Consider the following 20294-nt stretch of genomic DNA (forward strand, 5'->3'; position numbering starts at 1 on the left):
CAACAGAGGATAAATGCAGCAGGAGGAGACAATGACCAGTGCCTTTGAAAAGAAGGGGAAGGGCAATTGCATTCTGATAGAGGGAAAGAAAAAAAAATAATGAACCTGCAAAGGCAAGGAAAGCCCCCAGACAGCTCTCACTGCCACTGAGTTCCTGGACTACAGGGACAGGGTAGCTGTCCCTGGCCTAACACAGGCTCAGCACTGAGACCAGGAGAAGGAGAAAGTAGCTCTGGAATGGACAGGCCAGACCTAGTAGTAACTCTCCACAGCTGCTCAGATTAATACAAATTTGGGTTGCCATGGTTTCACCCTCCTCTCAGCACCCTACTACCTCATTTCCCCAACTGGGGTCCTGAGCTACCTCTAAACAAATTACTTAGATTTTGCTGGATGAGATTTTGGAAGCATTAAACCCAGGTTTGAAGGCGAGAGGCTGTAGGCACTGGGATGGCCCAGGTGGCAATTAGCTCAGGTAGCTGTGAAATGGTGCCACAGATGCAGATGGATATATATTTAAACTGGTAATTTTGTAGAAGAAACCAGTCCACAGCAGGATTTGTAGCAGATTCCTCACACTGTCTCCTACTACTTTCCTCTGTTGTGTTGCTGAAAATGTAGTGAAACAGTGGTAAACTGAATTAAATCAGCCTCTGAAAAGCAGAAAATGGAAAAAAAAAGAGAAGTAGGGGAAAGATACTAATCACAGAAAAGTCACAAATATCCTTTTTTTATATATCAATGGCTGACATTCACCTCAGTTTAGGGCCTAAGAGTAGGAAATAAGATAACACACACAAAATGTGGTTCTCAGATGTTATGCTGCTGCTGTTCTGTGGGGGGGAGGTAGAAGAATTATCAGCAACACCTTTGTACAAAGTCATGCGAGACTTTAAAAACCTATAAAACGTATTCATAGTTGAAGAAAGACTCTGGGATACAAATTCAGGTAGCTTCCAAAGAACACTGCAGATAGCACACCTGTAGACACTACTTAAATAGAAGGGGCAACAAACCACACATTTGTGTTTCAGCCATGCAAAATCCCACCCAAAGGACAGACCAACATCTCTATTTCACCTTAGTCTCATCTAGAACTTCACCTTACATTGAAATGAGCTGAAAGATTCCCTGTGCATCTGTCACATTTGCTCATTTTTGCCTCAGTACCACTTCTCAGAGATATTTCTTTCAATATCCTCCCTTTTTGCCTCATTTTTTTTCAGATAGATTATTTTTGATATAGTTGCCAGCATGGCCAGAGAAATACTAGAAACTGCAAAACCAAAAAAGGATATATACTCCTTCCCCTTTAAAGACTTTTTTCACACATCTGGAAAACATCCCTGAAAGTCTGACCATGCCCTGTCCTTTTGGGCAGCTGCACTGAAACAGAAGGGAAGCTCAGCAAGCATGGTTGTTTCAGCTTGCAAGCCATCCCCCATGCTATAGCTGAACATCATCTTTTTGCTTTATGCCTTTTACACAGAGCTTTTATACACCTGGCATTAGCACCTCTTCCCATGGTGTTTTGAATAGACCTAGAAGAAAACACCTTGAGTTTTTGTGGTGCTAGTTTCTATTAATGAAGAAAAAAAGTAATCTTTTAAAAATCCCAACCTCCCAATAAGAGCCTGCAAGCACAATAGTATCACATCCACCATTTTATCCTGAGAACTGAAGCACTGCAAGTAGCTGTTGCTCAGAAGAACTAATATTTTTTTCCACAGCCAGGTGCACATCTTACCTGCAACTTATTCCCAGCTTTACTATAATCATACAAGTTTTTCTTTTGAATAAAACCAAGACACAACAAACCCCATGAAATTTCATTTCATTTTAGCAGCTTGACCATGAAGAATGTCTCTTGACTAGCAAGGACAGGTGTATCTAAAACTTCAAAAACAACTTGGCTGTGCCCAGAAGGTGGACCATACACACCTGGAACATGTTTAATTTTCATAAGAGCTGTGTTCTATAAATATTTTTAAAGAAGATTATATGTGTCCAAGCAGATTTTTGCAATTCACCTCATGAGGAATCTGTAAAGTTCAGTATAAATTCTCAATCCATTTCACAACAGGTCAGAAGGGAGCTGATATTATTGAACACAAAGAAATGGGCATTTCTTAACATCTTTTCAATGACCAGGAAATTTAAAACACCTCTTGCAACATAGAGTATCAGTTATTATTAGGTACTGTTTTCTTACTTTATTTTTCTGCTTTTATTAACATATAATGCCTTTGCAGTACATCCAAAGATATGTGACCTCAAACATTTCCTCCATTTTTGATCAGATTTCAGTATTTCACCCTCGAGTCCTTTTTTTTTTCCACAGGCTGAGGCCAAGGTGTAAACCTTGAGCTAACCCTGCAACACATTTTTCATATATGCAATTTGCTCTGCATTCTTTCCTTCATGCTTGAATCACAACTCTACAGCACATAACGTTAGCTGATTACTGTAATTAATTTAGAGTAATCCATCATATTCCTAGGCAGTGCTGGAGAAAGAAGGGTTGCTTAACTAAGTATTTTTTTTTTATTTATAGTGTGATAGGAAAGACCAGAGCTTGCATTCAATTACAATTCCTAAAGTGGACTTGGAGTTTTAAAGGTTTATATTCCCCCTTTTTTCACCTCAAGTTCCTTTTTCAATTCTTGAAAATACGAGGAGAACTTAAGAAAACTTTTGCCTCATTTAAATGTTGTAACCCTAAATGCGATAGAAGTGGACAGGTAAAGCTTTTGTCATCTAGTCCAATCCTCTGCATAAAGAGTGATAAATCCTAAAACAGACAGACTGTATAGAAAACTTTATTATATACATTACATAGATTTATCCTCTTGGATTTTGAACACTACTGCTGAAAATTTTCCTATTATGTGCAAAGCACACTTAGGTAACTGTTATGACCTTGAGAGTTCTTGTCTCCTTGTTTCTAAAGATCATACCTACTTTAATTAATGGCAATAATATTTTTTTTTAATAAACCATTTCCCCCTTCACCTTCCACTGGGTCAGATTATCACTTCCTCTAATTAAAAAAGTCCAAGAAGGAAATTCTGGGAGATGAACTCTCCGTGTGGAAATGAAGATCTACTTATTCTAGATCCCTATGGGATAATGAAGGAGGGAAAAGGTGGAAGAAATTCAATTGGAAGAAAAGGCAGCTGCCCATTTCAAAGAATACAGTCCTGTTTTGCTTCCTCCAGCCATAGAGCCTGAAACCACATCCTTAGGAAACTTCTTCCATGGTGCCCAGGACAGTCACCAAAAATGAAAAGGGTCAGAGACAGGAGCTGCTGTCTCTTTTCCAAGCATGGGGAAGATCTGTGTACCAAAAGTGAACAGCCCAAGGAAACTGCCTCAGCTCTCACCACTACTGCAGTCACCACCTCACATCACACTGGGAACTGACCTGGTGCCCCTGAGCTAAAAACACAACCCTACAGCTGGACCTACAAAAGCTGTGCTCTCAAGGGCTGTAACAGTCTTGCATCCTTGGAGGTCAGGCACAGAGGGAAGCACGTTAAGACACCCTGGTCACAAGGTTATATTATCATTAAAAATAGTGAGATCTTACTACTACAGTTTCCCTGGGTTGAATAAATTCTGTTTTTCTAGCCTGATTCAAACTATATAAATGTAAAGTTTCAAAATGTTGAACAAAGGCAGTTTCTCAACAATTCTAAGTTATTCAGACCATTTATGTAACAGCAGGATGCATGAATAATTAAATGCTCTGTAAGGTTTTATTTCAGAATGAAAATCATAAAGATTTCTATTTCCAAGGATACTCATAGAGCTTTCTTTTCCAGATGAAACACTGGCTCCAGCCACAATTGAAATAAACATTTTGATAACATGATTTCAGTAAAGAGAAGAAGGGGGAAGGAGGTAGAGGAGTCTTAAGAAAAGATCCATTTGTAAAACAAAGCAAATCTGCTGCAACTGAAATCCCCTTTTATTTCCTGTACAGGTGCCAGGTCGTGAACAGACACCCAATTTATTACCTTGTCAGCTGACTTATTAGGGTTGACACAAATCGAGCTGAAATATGCCTGACACACTGCAGTCAAGGCTTTTTTCACGCTTTAGCACAAAGCCAAACTTTCCACAAGGTGGAGGGAAAGGGAGAGGGAGCTGTGGGAGTTCTATTCCCTGTTTTCTATCATCAAGATGAATATGATCTCCTCTCCCATTCTTAATATGCAAAACCCAAGGCTAAAGAATAATTCACCAAAATGATACAGCTGGGAAATTATTATCAGGCTCTGGAAAACCCCTGATTACAGGAAATAGCACCTACATTTTGAGAAAATGTTCCCACCAGACACAAAAGCTGAATCAAAGCCTCTCCTCTTCCTCAGTATGACTTTCTTCTCCAGCACTTTAGCCTAAACAATACAAACCTCCAGTTTTCCTCAAGGACAAAGGAAAATATCAAATTCAAGTTGAAGTAAAAGGGAGGTGACTCAGGTATCCCTACTGCTTGTATTTTACACAGTACTGCACAATATTTTGCCTGACAGAACTGCCTTTTATTCCCCAAACCTACTCCTGTTGCAGTTCACTTTTTATCCTCTAATTTATGACACAAATATTAATTTACAGTAGTGAATGGCATAAACTGTGAAACAACAGGTGTTGGAAGAAAAAATAGCAACAGTGTTACACTTTTTTTATAATTAGGTCCTAGTCTTGCTACATAATTCAACTTGTTTATCTTTGCTCATGAATAAGTAAATTTTTAATTGTATCAGTTAAAAATACAATAGAGATATTTTCATGAGAAATTCCAGTGCCTTCAGTGATATAATCCACAGTAGTAACTCATTATGCCCTAAATTTATGAAAGGTCTTCGGATGCTTTTAACTACATGGTATCTATAAAAGCCTAAAAAGCCTAGTTTAAAACCACCAGTACAACTGAGCTTCTGGCATGGTAGCTTATTCCTCTTCTTTTATGAGAATGGAAGTTGTATTTTTTTCATACCTATTTATACCTGCCCAGCACTGGGGGCAGTAAATTATATTCTAGTATCTTCAGGTTACACCAGACTGGAATATTCTACAATGTCATCTCCTACAAGGCAATGCTCCTGATTTTTCAATTTTTGTACAACCATCACCACATGAGTTCAATACAAATGCTTGAGTAGGACCTTTTTCCAGTTGAGGGTCTGATTTTGATCTGTCCTACTTGGCTGTTCCACTGAAATGAGCAAATCTGCATTGTGGTTTGAGTTGGGAACAGGCCTGTAATATTCTCAAAGGTCACATATAAACAAGTAATGAGAAAAGGGTGTTCTATTCAATTCAGGTTGTTCTAGATAGATTCAGAAAATCCAAAGGAACTAGTAAGAGTTCCTATGGTCTATAAAAATATGGTGAAATAGCTTCAGTGAAACATCATAGCACATCAAATGATGAAATAAGGAAAAATATTTACATGAGAATTTATGTTGAACTCCTTTGGTCATACTTCTGAATGTTTTAAAAGTTAGTTTGTTTTTGTCCATAATACATAGTAGTGAAAGTCTATTCTTTTCAGATCTGTAACACTGATTTACAGAATCATTAAGAGACACTTTCCCCAATTTTCCTAACTTATAAGTGTTGACCCAAGAAACTAGATTGGCCAGCTCTAAAAATGCTACCCCTGTGCTCCATCTAGTGGAGTCCTGATTTAAGATTAATTCATTGTTTGGCAGAGATGTCCTTCAGTCAGAAGGGTACTCTATACACAAGCAATTGCTTTGAGTTTTTTTCAAAATGTGTGAAAATGACACAATTTAGATTAATGAAAATACAAAAACATGGAACAAAAAATCTGCACAACATTTAATGGATTTGAGAAACCAGTATATTTGGTGAGCTACAGAGACTACTGAGCTTAATACCATATTTTCAATAAGGGTAAATTCAGTTCACAGTACCTTCACAGAAGAGCACAAGTATATTTGAACATGTACCCTGACAGCTTCTCTTTGCTTCTGAAGACATGGGAGGTGTAAAGCTGGGCTCTGACTTTAGGAATGAGCAATCACCAATACACTTACTGGCTCCACTGTACAGAAAAAGACCATGATACAATACTAAGGATGTAGAAAAATATGCATTCTGTGTAAGAGGTTACAACCTAAAAGAATAATTGGATCCCTAACAGGTTTGCGTGAAATACAGCAATCTGCAGAACATTATAGAACATAGAGACTACCAGTTGTTTCAGTCAATTAGTTTGAGAATATCCAAGCTCTCCCAAATCCTTCCTTGTAATGCAAGGTAGCTTATATGTCATTTCATTAGAAACTCCAGAGATTAAATTCTGGCTCAGATCTTTCCTTATTCATCATTAAAAAGTCTCACTGGCAGAACTCCTGTGTTCTGCCAGCAGCTATGCCCACATGTGCTCTCCAGCCTGCTTGAAACAAATGCTGATATGCCTGGGAAGGGTGCAGATGGTAAAAGGGGATTAGGAAGGTAGTGATGAGCATGAGAGAGCAGGCAGGAAGCACTAGCATCTTTACCGGGCACAGCTGGATTTGGATTTACTGGAAGGCATGGCATGATTTACACCAAAATTATAAACTGTGCTGAAGTGATACAGTAAGAACACAGGATAATCAATCCACACAGAAGTAACTAATTTACTAACTTAGTCCCAATTGGCTCATCAATGCAAGTCAGATTAAAAAAAGCCCCAAAAAATAACAATCTAATTAGATTAAACAAAAACCATTCAGGTAAGACAGTCACTGTCATGAGTTTAATTGAACTGATTTTGAAAATCTCCTTCCAGAGTCAGGCTTATGTCCTGAAAATCCTATCAAATCCTGGTGCACAGAACTACTCCCTTACTGAAATTGTTTATCTTACTCCGACTGCTTTACCTACAGAAGATTAGTGACTTAATTCAAAACCTGTTCTTTTGAGAGTGCTGTGAGGGCTGTGACCTTTGGCAAAATGTGGGAACAATCAACTGTGTATATAGGAGAGTGAAGCCAGGAGGGTACTCTTGTGAAATATGTAACTACCTAGTGCTTCTTGGAGAGTGGGAGGAATAGGCAGGTGAGCAGATTCTGTCTTTTCAGGCCTGTTACTTATTAAAAATTGTATTTTTTGGACACATCTATTGACAGTGCCTTAAACTGCCATAACTAGCTGCTGCAGGCATGATTGTGACCGCAGGTTCTGTAGAGACTGAACCTAAAGCCTGACAGCTCTTGGCTGTCCCTTTTCCATTCCCAGACAATTTGCTTGTCTCTCTGCCTAAAGCAAATACTGTTTTGCTCAGAGAGTGAACTCAAATAACTCCACTTGGGATCAGATGAGCACCTGAACCAACACGAGAAAGAGAGGACTATGTAAGTGACTACAAGAAAGACACAAGTGCAGGAGCCAGAAGCTCAGCTGGTTTAAGGGCATGGCATGGCACAGCAGCTCCCCTTCCCATTTAACCAGGTTAAGTAACTACCTTTCCAGTTTGGCCCCATCTGCTCATCACTGCCCCAAGTGTGGTGGTTACTAGCCCTCAGACCTGCCACCATAATTGCATGCATAGCTGCTCCCTGACCTGGCTCTGTCGAAATGAATGCAGCTGAGCTTAAACACCTCTTTTATAGTTCTTGGGGGGCTTTTGTTTTTTTTGCTTTTAGCGAGATCACTTTGTCAGGACCAGGTTAGGGAGCAATTAAATGTGCAGTTATGCTGGCAGATCTAAGGGGGCAGCTGGACCAGAAGCAACACATCTGACCATGCTCTAAACAAACATCTGTCCAAAGTCTTAGTCAAACAGATGTGGAGGAAAAATGTACCTAATAAGTCTTGAAGTGAAAATATAATTTATGAGAAACTGCATGTATCAAATTTTCTTCTAAGAAATGCAATCAGTAATTTATGAGATTATAAATTTCTATAGTGACATATGATGTATCTAATAGATACTTCAGGAAACCAGCACATAACTTCAAATGGTTAAATCCATGCAAGCAACTTTTTTCTCTTCTGTCAAGACACTCCCAGCTCCACAAGGTTGTGAATAACTTGCACCAGCTTGAAGAAAGTGTATTCTAATCAGCTCTGCATTTTGTTCCTCTTAAAAACTGAAAACCTTTGGTTTTAGATTGCAATTTTATATATGCTATAGAGCAGGTGACTCAGTAATGCTACAAAAGCATTGAGTGTTTCTTGTCCTTTAACTCTGGCTGCTCTTCTCCAATCCCATTTCTTGTTCTAGCACAAGACTGTGCACAGACATAGTAAGAACTGATGCAGGTTAATGTGATGGGGAGGTGCTGGACCTGCTTCCCAAGCTACTTCAGCACAAGGCAACACAAATGCTGATGCTGGCCAAAGAGAAGTGAAGGTACAGACGGAGGAATGAGCAACCAGAAGTATCAATCAAAGGTGCTTCATTTGGGAGCGCTGCTGGTCTAAAATGTACATGAAACTGCCTCTTCAAAACAGCTTCTGAAAAAAGATTATTTAAAATCCAGATGATTTACAAAACTGAATACACTGGTCTACAGCAGAAACAGGATTTTTACTCCTTCGATTTAATTATTGCTGATGTGTAGATTCTTAACATATTTACTAGCATGAACTAATCAAAAAAGATTTACTCATTCCATTCTCATGTTCAACAATTCAGAGAACTCCAACCTCCTCTGATTCAAAAATCAAGCTAAATAATGTACACAGACTGTAATATTCTCTTTGGAAATGGAGAAGTTCATTGCAGACTCAACTGACCAAACTGTGTCAGACATTATATACATATACACTCATACACTGTATGACTGTGCTGCAGAGCAGAACACTAAAAATTGGCAATTGAGCATGACCATAAAGAACAAATACTTTCCCAACTAGTTTGAAAACATACCTACCTCAGTTATCCCCCAAACACTGTTTGACTTGATTTATGTTCTGCTGCTTTAAAAGAAGAAATGGGTCAATATGAAATAATGCACATACTTGTAAAATGGATATTCATACCCAAAATAAACTTTCTCTTGGGAGAATATTTTTAAAGCAGCATTTAAAGTCTCTTGGCAATGGTTAGCTAGAAAATTTATTTATTTATTTGTTTAGAATAAAAGTTCTCAGAATTTTTTTTACTAACATTTAAGATCCTGGGAGTAAACTTAGTAATACAAGTTTCTCCCAAATTAATTTTCATTCCATACAACATTTAGTATTTATACATGCAGAGGAATGCACAGTATGCATTAATGCAGGGAAAATTATATTTAAGAAATGCATGGGCTACTTTACAAGAGATTTACAAGATGTATGCACAAATCATTCAACTTACTGCATGCTGTTGAGTCTAAAGCCTAAAAACAAAAACATTACCTTGTCTGATTAGACTTTTCCTCTTGCACCTACATTTTTACCATTTGGCATACAAGTATCAACAATTTATGATTTGCACTTTCTCAACAAAAAGTTCAAGTATGAAACACTAAATAAATACTGTTTGTCCTCAAGACATGAAATAGTTCTTTATACAGACTGTGAAATGGAAAAAGTACTTAGAAGCTGACTATGGTTAGTGACTCCTAATTTTTTCATTAAATGTAAAGACCTCTTTGCAATGACACATTTGAAGCTTCATTTTAACTAATACACTGAAGCCACCATTTTAGACCCAGCCACAGATTTTTTTAAGGAAGTGGCAAACCATTGCTGCTAGTTGAGAAAATGAAAATTAGTCCCTGGGAGAGGATACAATCAATGGTGTGTTAATCTAACCTTCAGCTGTTAATGATTTGCACTACTATTTCCCCTGATGCTGTGGGTTCTGCTGAAATATTGTTTTAGCAGTTTCTGTCAACTTTCCCTACCTTTTTTCTTCCTGAAAGGGACAGACTGAAGTGAAAATCTTAGCAACAGATTTTTGCCTGTGCTATTTTTTCCCCCATTTTTGTCTGACCCAGTTCTTTCACACCATGGAAGCACGAGACAGAAGGGTAAATTGTTCTGTGTTTTTCAGTTAGAGCCTTTTTAGCCAGTCTGTTATTCACAACTCCTCTTACTTAAAAAAGAGGTGTTACACTAAGCAGTCACCATTAGAATTGCAATATTAACATGAGATTAAATAATTTAGGAAGTCTGTATTTTGCCTGCTTCTTTCACACAGAAATTCACACAAAAAGCTAAAAGTGTTACAGGACTCTTCTTTGGAAAGAACTGCTGAGGAGGGTCTGGTATTTCCAGTCAGGAGAGCTGTGCAAGCAACCTGGAAGAGACTTCTTGTGCTGGTGTAACAATAAATAGGTGCGCCGATCTTGGAGATTTGCCTGACCCTGCAAACTTTCGAGTCCATAAGGATCATTCGGTTCACTCAATTGAAACAATCTTGCAAAAGAAAACTGCATAGCCCACAAGCCAAATTCTGCAGCAAAGGACTGAGTGCCAAAATAATAAAAGTACTCAGCACCTTGCAAAGCTGCATTCCACACACACACCACCAGTTTTCTTAGCAAGCATTTCTTCCAGGAATGAGTGTATCTCAATAGTTTCAGTATTCTTAAAATAAAGCCAAAAGGACTTGCAAAACCATTCAAACTTACTTTACATGTATCTCAGGCCCTTTGTTTAACTTAATCAGTTCTGAATATTTGAGATGAATTGTGGGATTCATATTCTCTGAATAGAGAGAGACATAATTCTCTCTCAAGTTTTTCCTGGAGAAGCACAGCGACCAAAACAATTCTTATCTCATTTGCTGCTCCTGTGTTTTGGAACACGTGGCATGTGTTGGAAGATTATTTACCTGAAGGAATTTGCTTGATTGGATTCTGGTGTGAGTGTTTTGTTTTCTTGACCAATCTGTGCAAACTGTCACACTTGTGACTGTGCCATGACATTGGTCAGGAGACAGTCACAAGATTAGTTCAGTTGAGTGCTTGTGCAGTTTCAGTTTAGATGTAGCGTAATATAGTATAGAATAATATAGTATAATAAAGTAATTAATTAGCCTTCTGATATCGCGGAGTCAGATATATCATTTCTCCCTGCCACAGCAGTTGCCTTGCTTTACAATAATGAATAAAGGTAAATATTCAGCATGACAAGCCTGTCAAGTTTAAAGAATTTGGGCTAAGTTGAAGAAGCAACATTTGATCTATTTTAATGTTAGCTTCATACAGACTACAGTAGCCCATTATCAGGGTCGTGTGTTGCTGTACACAAATCTAATTTGTTCATAAATATTCCATTAATTCATAAAGCATACTGAAAAGTTTAGTATTGCTCCTTCAAGATCATGCTCACAATTAATTAGGAATTATTTGAATATAGGTACACTATCTGTAAAAATAACTTCACTAAATTTTCAAATAACTTAGACATAACTTTGTTTGAAGACATAACTTTATGGTTGAGTATTTCTCATATTGAAAGCTCATGCCTCTCATTTTCAGATATTTCAAGAGTTTTGGACCGTGTCTTTAGAAGGTTTCATAGGGCATATTTACTACTGATAATTAACATAATCTATCAGAAATTGTCATTGTACCTAATAGACTTGTCAAAGACTGTATTGATTAAAAAGTTTAAAAAAACCAACCAAATGACAAATGATCAATAGATTACAAAGAGAGTGATTTACACATTTCACAAAATGAGTTCTACTAGCCAGAAGGGATAATTCTTTGGTTTTTTTCTTGCTACGCTCTTTTAATGTATTTGATCAAGAATCTGGTATGAAAGAAAAGATTTTTAGCAAAATTTGCAGTGACATAAACCAGGGACTTCTAGGTAACAAAGACAACTTTTCATGGATTCAGGCTACTTCAGGAGGACCAAATGTATAATCCATGTATTTCTATGTGGCCAAATATAAGAACATATTGCCTATGAATGAGGAATGTAAGCCACAGAATCCAAGAAAGTATTCAGGGATGAAAGACAGCTCAAAGGATCTGGGATATATAAAGGGAGGAACAACAAGTAGAAATAGAGAACAAATGACTTCATTATTTGGCACTGATGTAGTAATTTCTGAAATATGGAGTGCACTTGAGACATCAACACTAAGAAGGCTGAAAAACTGCAGAGGCTTCTGAAAAAAAGCTGGGGGAATAACAGAAAGGCTTGCAAATACCATATAGTAAAATTCAAATGATAAAAGCTTTTCTTCTTATAATGAAGAGATTATATACAATTTGAAGGTCATCTGCCAAGTCACACACAGGGAATAGAAATGTAACCCCATTTGAAAAGAAAAGATGCAATAAAATCTATCATCTGGAAGCTCATATCATGCAAAGGCATATCTAAAACATGATATTACTTACAAGTGGCTAAAACTTCTGGCAAACAGAGCAATTCATATAAATAATTTGCTGGATTTTTTTACTGAGATTCACAGTTAATCCACAGTGGCTATTTATTTAAAACACAACTCTACTCGACAAACTAATTCAGGTTAATCTTATGGCATTTACATTGGAGAGTGGATTATACGATCATGTCTGCAGCAATTCTCCCAGGAATTAAAATTCATTGAAGTCAAACATAAGATTATGACTGTCTTCAAAGCACTTTGGATCACATGCATATTCACAGTTCTATTGATCTGGTTACATGCACCCAGATTTATTTTTAACGGTTAACAAAAAACAACGGACTTGGTTTGTTGGTTTTATTTTGTTATCTTTCCATATTTTAATGAAAGAAAACCCAGATTCTAAAATCTAGTCTAACATAAGATATAGTAAAGTCAGGTGAAGTCCCAGAAACAGCAAAAGGTGACAGCAAGATCCAATATAGATTAATATAATTGATGATAAATTGGTAATGTGGAGCTGGAGAACACCCTGTAAGAATCATATTTAGCCTTACAGATTAGAATGATTTTATACACGGCACCAATATTTAATTGCATAAAGAAAGGTCCAGATGCCTTGTTTAATCATTTTGGATTAGCAATAACAACTTCAATACATAATTATATTTTCTTCCTTCTTAGTGATTAAAACCCAAACAACCTCAAGGCTGTACTCATATACTCACTCTGGTAGTCGGGACAGGATACCCAAGGAAAGAGAACTTATCCCATCATTGATCCGACCCGGCAGCTTACGCTTCTGAATCCAGCTGACAGCAAACTCCAGCCCAATAAAAGTAATGAAGAATGGAATACTCTAAAAATAGTTTGCAAAAACAAAACAAAAAAAAAAGTCACAACAAAATAAAATTAGATATACTTTTCCAAACAGCATTTTATGCAGTGAGATGCTTCTCAGATTGGCTGGCACTTTAGTAGCTACTGTAATAAAGCTCATAGCATGGACCTTAAAAAACAGAATAACCAAGGCTACCATTTGATCCAAAACACCAGCATAAATCTATTGCAGTAACCTCCTCCCACAATGTTTTCTTTTGCATATTCTGCACATAAACTCAAACATTATCAGAACAAAACACAAAAGTCTTTCCAAATCTATATTTCTCATATTTAAGTAAATCAGTGAGAGCAGCAATGTCAGTGAGAGCAGCAATATTTGTGGACTCCTCCAACCACAAAGTAGAACAGAAAATAGTTTGGATTTGATATTGTATGAAGTTTTTTGAGTGTTTTCAGCCACTGAATTTGGTATCCAACATTATTATCTGAAAGATATAGTAAAGTGAGTTTCCTTCTACTTGGCATTTCTATTGCCATGCTTTTCACTGCAGACAACAACAGCTCTTCTGTATGTGCCTTCATCAGTGAACGAAATAACTATGCAGCCCGTTCCAGTTTGGGCCATACATCATGTTCTCTTCCCAGACCAAGTGACAATGATACAATGTTTCCCTCTTTCTTTTGGATTATACGGCCTGCAAAACAGTTTTCTGCCCGTCTGCAGAAAAGTATAATGATGAACAAGACTGGAACATTTCACACTCACAACATTGCTTTAGTTTGGGATTCAATTCTCACTGTCCATCTTCTATCCCAAGAAAAGCTGAAAATGTACAGCAACAGCACCCATTAGTGAAAGGTATAACTGGTGAGGACTCTCAGACCTGTTCTCAATTTTTTATCATCTCAGGCAACAAGAAAAAGGCTTGAGTAACAGTTAAGTCGTAGAGCATTTTTTTTTACTAACACTGGAGTCCTAACAGTCCCTGCACTTCACATGTGGAAGGAATTAGGCAGTGGCAGTTTTAGCCATCGGCCCCAAAATCTACAAGGCCTGTGGCAAGGAAAATGGGAAGGAGTTATCAGATCTCTGTGCAAGCAAATGTTCCTTCAACAGCCTCCCTTGCTCTGTAGAAAACTTTTAGGTGACATTGAAAATGTCTCATAGAAAACTTTGAGACATTTAGACAACTGCTTTTTGGTTATATTAAGGCATAAAATTCCCACCATGTTGCAGAGCAAGAGAAATGCAAGAGTAGTTTTGCACCACTCTGGGAGGAACTACACTGCCATACTTGCCCTGTAAGTTTTCTGCTGCTTCTGCTCCCTTCAAATGGCCTGCAAACACCTACAGCTTCAGTGCCTGGAACCCTCCAAACTGCAGTGCTGTAGGAGAGAGGCTGCTCCTGCCCATGCAACATTTTAATAGAAGCATGTTGTCTCTGCAAATACCACCGCATTCTGGAGGGCGCTCATTTTTGTTGCCAAATGAGATATGATCTGGGAATTCCTACTAGGCTGGGACACTAAAGAGACTAAGATGGATACAGACCAGATTGCTCAGTCCAAGAAGAATTGGATGATTCGAACCATACAAACAGCAAGAGATTTATAGTGTCTAGAAAATGTGAAAGTTCATAAACTTCAGCAGCACAGGGTTAGGTTACAATAACAGATGAACAGAGATTAATATCAACATGACACTTTTTAATTTAGGTGCCTAGCTTACTCTGTAACAGCATTTTAGGCATCTAAAAGCCTGTTTCTAATAGGCGCCAACTGATGATATAAAAATCTAGAAAGAAAGGGAAGACCTGTAAAGGCCATAAAGCCTAAACAGCACCCAAGAAAACCAATGTGGCAAATCTTTCAATATTTGGAATAAGTAGGAAACAATATAATAATAAAATATATTATAAAAGAGTAAGGAAATCCTAAAACCTTCCATTTGAAAGCAATGAAACATACAAGGAAAATATAAATACTCCTTGTTTTGCTCTCTATATCTGTTTAATTTCTAAGTCAATAAGAAATACTTAATTTTAACATACTTTTAACATACTTTTCTTAACTGATATAATCAAATAACAGATTCCTAATTTACCAAACAAAGCTTGATGACTGCAGCTGTACACTCCAGCAGAGAAAAGAGAGGTTTAATACAAAAACCACAAAACACTTAATGACAATATTAAAAGGCAGTTCTAGCACAGACTAAGAGCAGTTTTAAGGTATGGAACAGCAGAAGCTGCAGAGCAAATTGAATGGGCTCAGAACAGAGAAATTGAGGTTTCTTATTCATGAAGTAAAAACAGTTAATAGGAAATGTACACTGTCTGTATTGCATGTGATGATTCATTTTACCTAGCAACCTCTGAAACAGTTGAAATACTTGATTTTATATTAATGTACATTATTACAACTTCTGTCTTATTGACTTCATTGCATATTTTCCTCCCACTGTGAAGTTGTGAAAGAGCCAGGCAGTGGGTGCCACTTTTTGACTCACAAATGGCTGGTGTCATAGCAAGGAGGATAAAGAAACATTCAGACATCCTTAACCTCCTGCTCATCAAGGAGATTATAAAAGAAAAGATTTATGGCATACCCCTTAGTATCTAAGAAATTACTACATCTCTCTCACATACCTACATTAAGCTTGGTCCAAAGCAAATCACTGGGATCAACTACATCTAGGCTAGGATGTATTGATGATGTTATTATGACAGCTATTGTCATGGAGGATGAAAAGGCATTCCCTGACCCAAACTGCCCACAGTGTAAGGATGAAGTGCAATGCAACAGAAGAAGAATGCAAATAATTCAGGCAAAAAAGAATACTGTAAGAGAGAAAATAGTCACACTAGCCTAACCACTACTTTTCTTTTTTCTTGGTTTCTTTTTGTTTGTTTGTTTGGGTTTGGTTTGTTTTTGGCTTTTTTTTTGGTTTTTGGGGTTTTTGGGTTTTTTTTTGTTTAAGTTAAAAGGACAATGAAGACATTTAAGGAGACCATTGAGGATGGCTATCTCTACAACTGTTTTCAAGTGTTGTCTCTACAAACAAAATGGCACAAAGTTAAGAAATAGCCACTGTTGACATCACCAGTCAGTGACATAAGACAGATCATTTTGATATCTTCTGTCCATAAATGTTTTACTCTCTCTCTCTGTTTCCAGGTTTTTTCTCTTCACCCAACAGCACAAATGCTCAATGGAGATTTGCATTAGCTTGTGGTTTAGCTGAATAACTGATCCATAACATGAAAGCCTTACTCTGAGTACTGTGTAAGAGGGTTCCATTTTAAGTAACCAACTCTACAGAATGCAAAGGACCATTTAAAATCAGTTTCCACGTTATACTGTTGCAAAGAATAATATTCTAGGTTGAAATTCAGCATACACTCATAGTTTTATTGCAATTCTTGAAACAGTTTTTGTTTCCCTAAAGTCCCAGATCTTTATAACATAAGAATCCCAACATCCAAGTAAAACTAAAAAAAAGTAAAACTATATATGAAGGTTCTGTGCCTCATTTTTAGAAACAAACCCTAAAATCTCATTATTTAGAAGCAAACCCTAAAGTGTGAATTGAGTTTAAATGTGAACTTATTTTTTAGGGTCTCAAGAGAGTAAATTGAAAAGAAAAACAGTAAATTGAGAGGAAAAACCTTTCATTTTGGAGTTCTCAGCAGAAGGACTGTCTCTTCAGAAGTCTGACTCATGTAAGTCTTTACAGAGCACAGGTGATAATTTCAGACCATAGCAAGCTACAAAGCTACAAAGTAAATTTGTGGTTCATGAAAACTATGTTTGGCAAACAAAAAGAATCATTCCACCATCTGTAGATTGTGAGAGAATTAAAACAAACAAACAAACAAACAAACAAACGAAAAACAACTAACAGAGCATGCAGAGCCTAATCTTACACCCATAGAAAAGAGGATGCTCTTAAAATGAATAGACAAGCATTAGTACATCCTGTCCTGGATAAATGAAAGTGACAAACTTTTCAGAAATACAGACAAATTAAGGGATTTGAATTCTACATGACAAAAAGTCTTAGAAAAATAAATTCTATGATGATTATCAAAGACCCACATCCCTTTTCCCAGAATTTTTGAGATATATATTGTCACCCTTTATTGAAAGGGTGACTTTTCCCTGGGCACTGCTGCAGAGCTTTGCTGCTTGTCACTGTCAGCAGCTGATCAGCTAATGTTTTAAACAGGACTTGAGGCTCAGCTTATGTTTTAAACCAGACTTGAGGCCACTCCATACAGCTCTGCCAACATACAGAGCAACAGTGCAAGGCCCATTGCTTCTGAAAACAGAAGCAATGTAACCAGAGACAGAAAATACACTGCACAAGTTAAACAAACTATTCTGTTCTCAGAACCAGAGCTGCTTCACCCCCTGCTGTCATTTCCCACCCAGATGTAACAGCACAGGTAACCCTAGCTCAAAGGTGCCACTCCTGTAAAGTGCCTGTATTTTGTAAACCAACAGCTCAATTCTGCAGATTGCTAAACCCATGAATATTTGGGTGACTTTGGATGTTCTGCCACCTGTCTAATGTTGGGAAGTGCCTATCCCCACAGCTGTAACCATGTCACCTTCTCATGTCCTAGAAATACCTTTGTCCATCTGATACCCAAGAGATCAGAGATCTGAGATGCAAATTCCACTACAGTGTTTCAGAAAAAAAAATAAAAGGAAAATCCCACACCATTTAGAGACACTAATGTAATCAGTAGTTTGTTTCACACACACATCAACATTATTGTCTTTTAGAGTGAATTATTTGAGCTGAGGCCTTCATTTGTTACCAGCTCTACACTAATATTTTTTTTTGTTCTGTGTTGAATTGAGTTCAGATATCCACTTCTGTGTCTGTGCCAATTAAAGGAGTTAGCACTCCCAAGACCTCCTCGAAAGGCTCATCAGGTCACTATTAAATCTACTGCTGATGAATCCAATGAATATACTGCTCGTGTAATTGCTCCCTGAACAGTCAAGAATAGCAGCTGGAGAGGGACTAGATAGCTGCCATCTGCCCATAAACATGGCCAGAAGAGGATGGATGAACTCTGCCTAAGCCAAAGAGTTAAGACACTTATGCCACTAAAATACTTCTATATGCCCACTGAGACAAGCATCAAAAGATCTGTTCTGGCAAAAAATGCACTGTCAGAAGGGAAATCCAGCACAGTTAACCTAAGATAGGAATTTAAGCAAAGTATAACAGTAATGGGAAACCTTTTCTTTAATGCTATTTTTTTTTGTGAGAAATATTCCTTTACAAGCTTATCCCAACACTGCAGGAGCCTACAGGTGCTTTCATAATTCAAAGTATTAAAAATCCTTTCACAGACTTACAACTGTGTGCCTTAGCAAAAGAAATTCCAGGTTTGGCTAATGTCTGACCTGAATATTGCACATGGGAGAATAAAGCCCAAGGACATAAAGGTATGTTGCAGACAAGAAAGTGAATGATATTCCATTGGAAATGTGGGAATAGTAAAAGGGACTGAGATAATAGAGAGAGCTGGAAGGAGAGATCAGCCTACTAGGCACAACCATCGATCTTCCTTAATCATGATGCTGTAGCTCAGTTGCAAAACACCTCTGAGGACAGCGGTCCATTGACCAGACACTGCACACACAGGCTGCACTTGCAGCAGCTTTCTGCTTACCTCACACAAAAGGGTTTACCTTTGCAGATAACACCCCTCAGTGAGGGACTGCTGCACACTACAGTTCCCAGAAAGCTGCTGACAGTGCTGCACTGCTCTGCACAGCCCATGGCACCCCCACTGCAGTCTGCCAGCAGCTGCTGCACAGCACTCCAAGGTATACCTGTCAGAGGGGCCAGTCAGAACTATCCAAACCCATGTAAAAAGTGCAGCTCTTTACTGAAGCTGGGCTGAATTTACTTTGACATGGGCAAAACTGTTTATGTGCTCTCTCTGTGAGCAGCTGACATCGATCTGGGTTCAGAAGGAGCTGACAATCAAGATTTGAGCAATAGGTAGGACAGAAGGGAGCAAAGGTATCTTCTTGGAAGTGAATAAACTGGCAGGGCGGGACGGGAGGGAAGATACGCTGCTGCCTGCTGACAAGGGAGTTCTCACCCACGACCTCTGTACTCTTGCCTTGGATATTTAGGACACAGCACTGTCCCAACACAAATATTTGTTTTAAATTCTCTTAAACAATCCTTATTTTTTATTTTAATTAGAAATCTTTTATTTTTCTGTCTTTGACTGAGCTTGACTTAAGGGCACAGAGAGACCTGACTTTTTGCTTGCTTTAAGAACCATAACAGCCAAACACAGTATCATATTTTCTTGTTTCCTCAGTTCAGTTTGCTGTCACTGTTCATCTTATCCGTGCTGCTGGATGTAACATTAGAACCAAGCCTCAGATATCTGAGTGTTTCTCTGAAAACTCCAGCTCTTGGTACCCGGAGAAATCATCACTTAAACACATGAAAATAGAGGGCCCAGTTACACTGGCAGCTTACAGGCAGAAAGCCCTTGAGAGAAAGACGGTTTTATCTTAAGTTAGGTGTCCTTTCGCGGACATGGTTTCAGTGAGGCGCCCGTGGCTTTCGAAAACAGGCGCAGGTGGGCGAAGGGAAGGGGGAGGGATGCAGCCAGGGTGGGAAAGGAGGGGACCCTCACCTTCTCTACGTAGTCGGGCACCTCCTCCACCGTGCGGAAGGAGCTCTCTCCGGGCGTCACGGCGTAGAAGAGGGCGCGGAGCTGCTGGCCCGGCGCGGTGCCCCGCGGCCCGCCCGCCTCAGCGCCCATGGCCAGGCCGCGCTGCGCCCGCTGCGCTCCGCTCCCGGGACGGCGCGCACCGCCCGCCCCCGCGCCGCCCCGCCGCGGCCTCGCCTCGCCACCCCGTGGGCCCGAGGGCTTAAGGGCTGCCTTGGAGAAAGCCAACAATTTCTGCCTCCCTGGCATCGTGCTGGTTCGGATGCTTGCTTGGGTTTGGGGGCTCTTTTTTCTTTATGTGTCATCACTGCCTGGCCCGATTCTGGCAGCTGGGAGAAAGCTCTCGCGCACCCCAGCTCCCTCCTCACCCTCAAAAGTCTCAGAACCTCAAAAATCCGCAGAGCTCAAGTCACCCTTTCTCAATTTTA

General features: G+C 38.7%; 1 protein-coding gene across 1 annotated transcript in view; it reads right to left on the bottom strand.

The window, feature by feature from the left end:
- Positions 1 to 20027, bottom strand: part of AGMO (alkylglycerol monooxygenase) — a 187583-nt gene extending 167556 nt beyond the window's left edge. Inside the window, exons 1-2 of the mRNA XM_054641335.2 lie at positions 19831 to 20027; positions 13033 to 13163 (exon numbers count right to left, since the gene is read on the bottom strand). Coding sequence (XP_054497310.2) covers positions 13033 to 13163; positions 19831 to 19959 — 260 coding nt within the window. The 5' untranslated portion in view covers positions 19960 to 20027. The remainder of the gene's footprint in view (positions 1 to 13032; positions 13164 to 19830) is intronic.
- Between the last annotated feature and the right edge of the window lie 267 nt (positions 20028 to 20294).

This window comes from Agelaius phoeniceus, chromosome 1 (genome assembly GCF_051311805.1).
Source record: "Agelaius phoeniceus isolate bAgePho1 chromosome 1, bAgePho1.hap1, whole genome shotgun sequence".
Lineage (NCBI taxonomy): Eukaryota > Metazoa > Chordata > Aves > Passeriformes > Icteridae > Agelaius > Agelaius phoeniceus.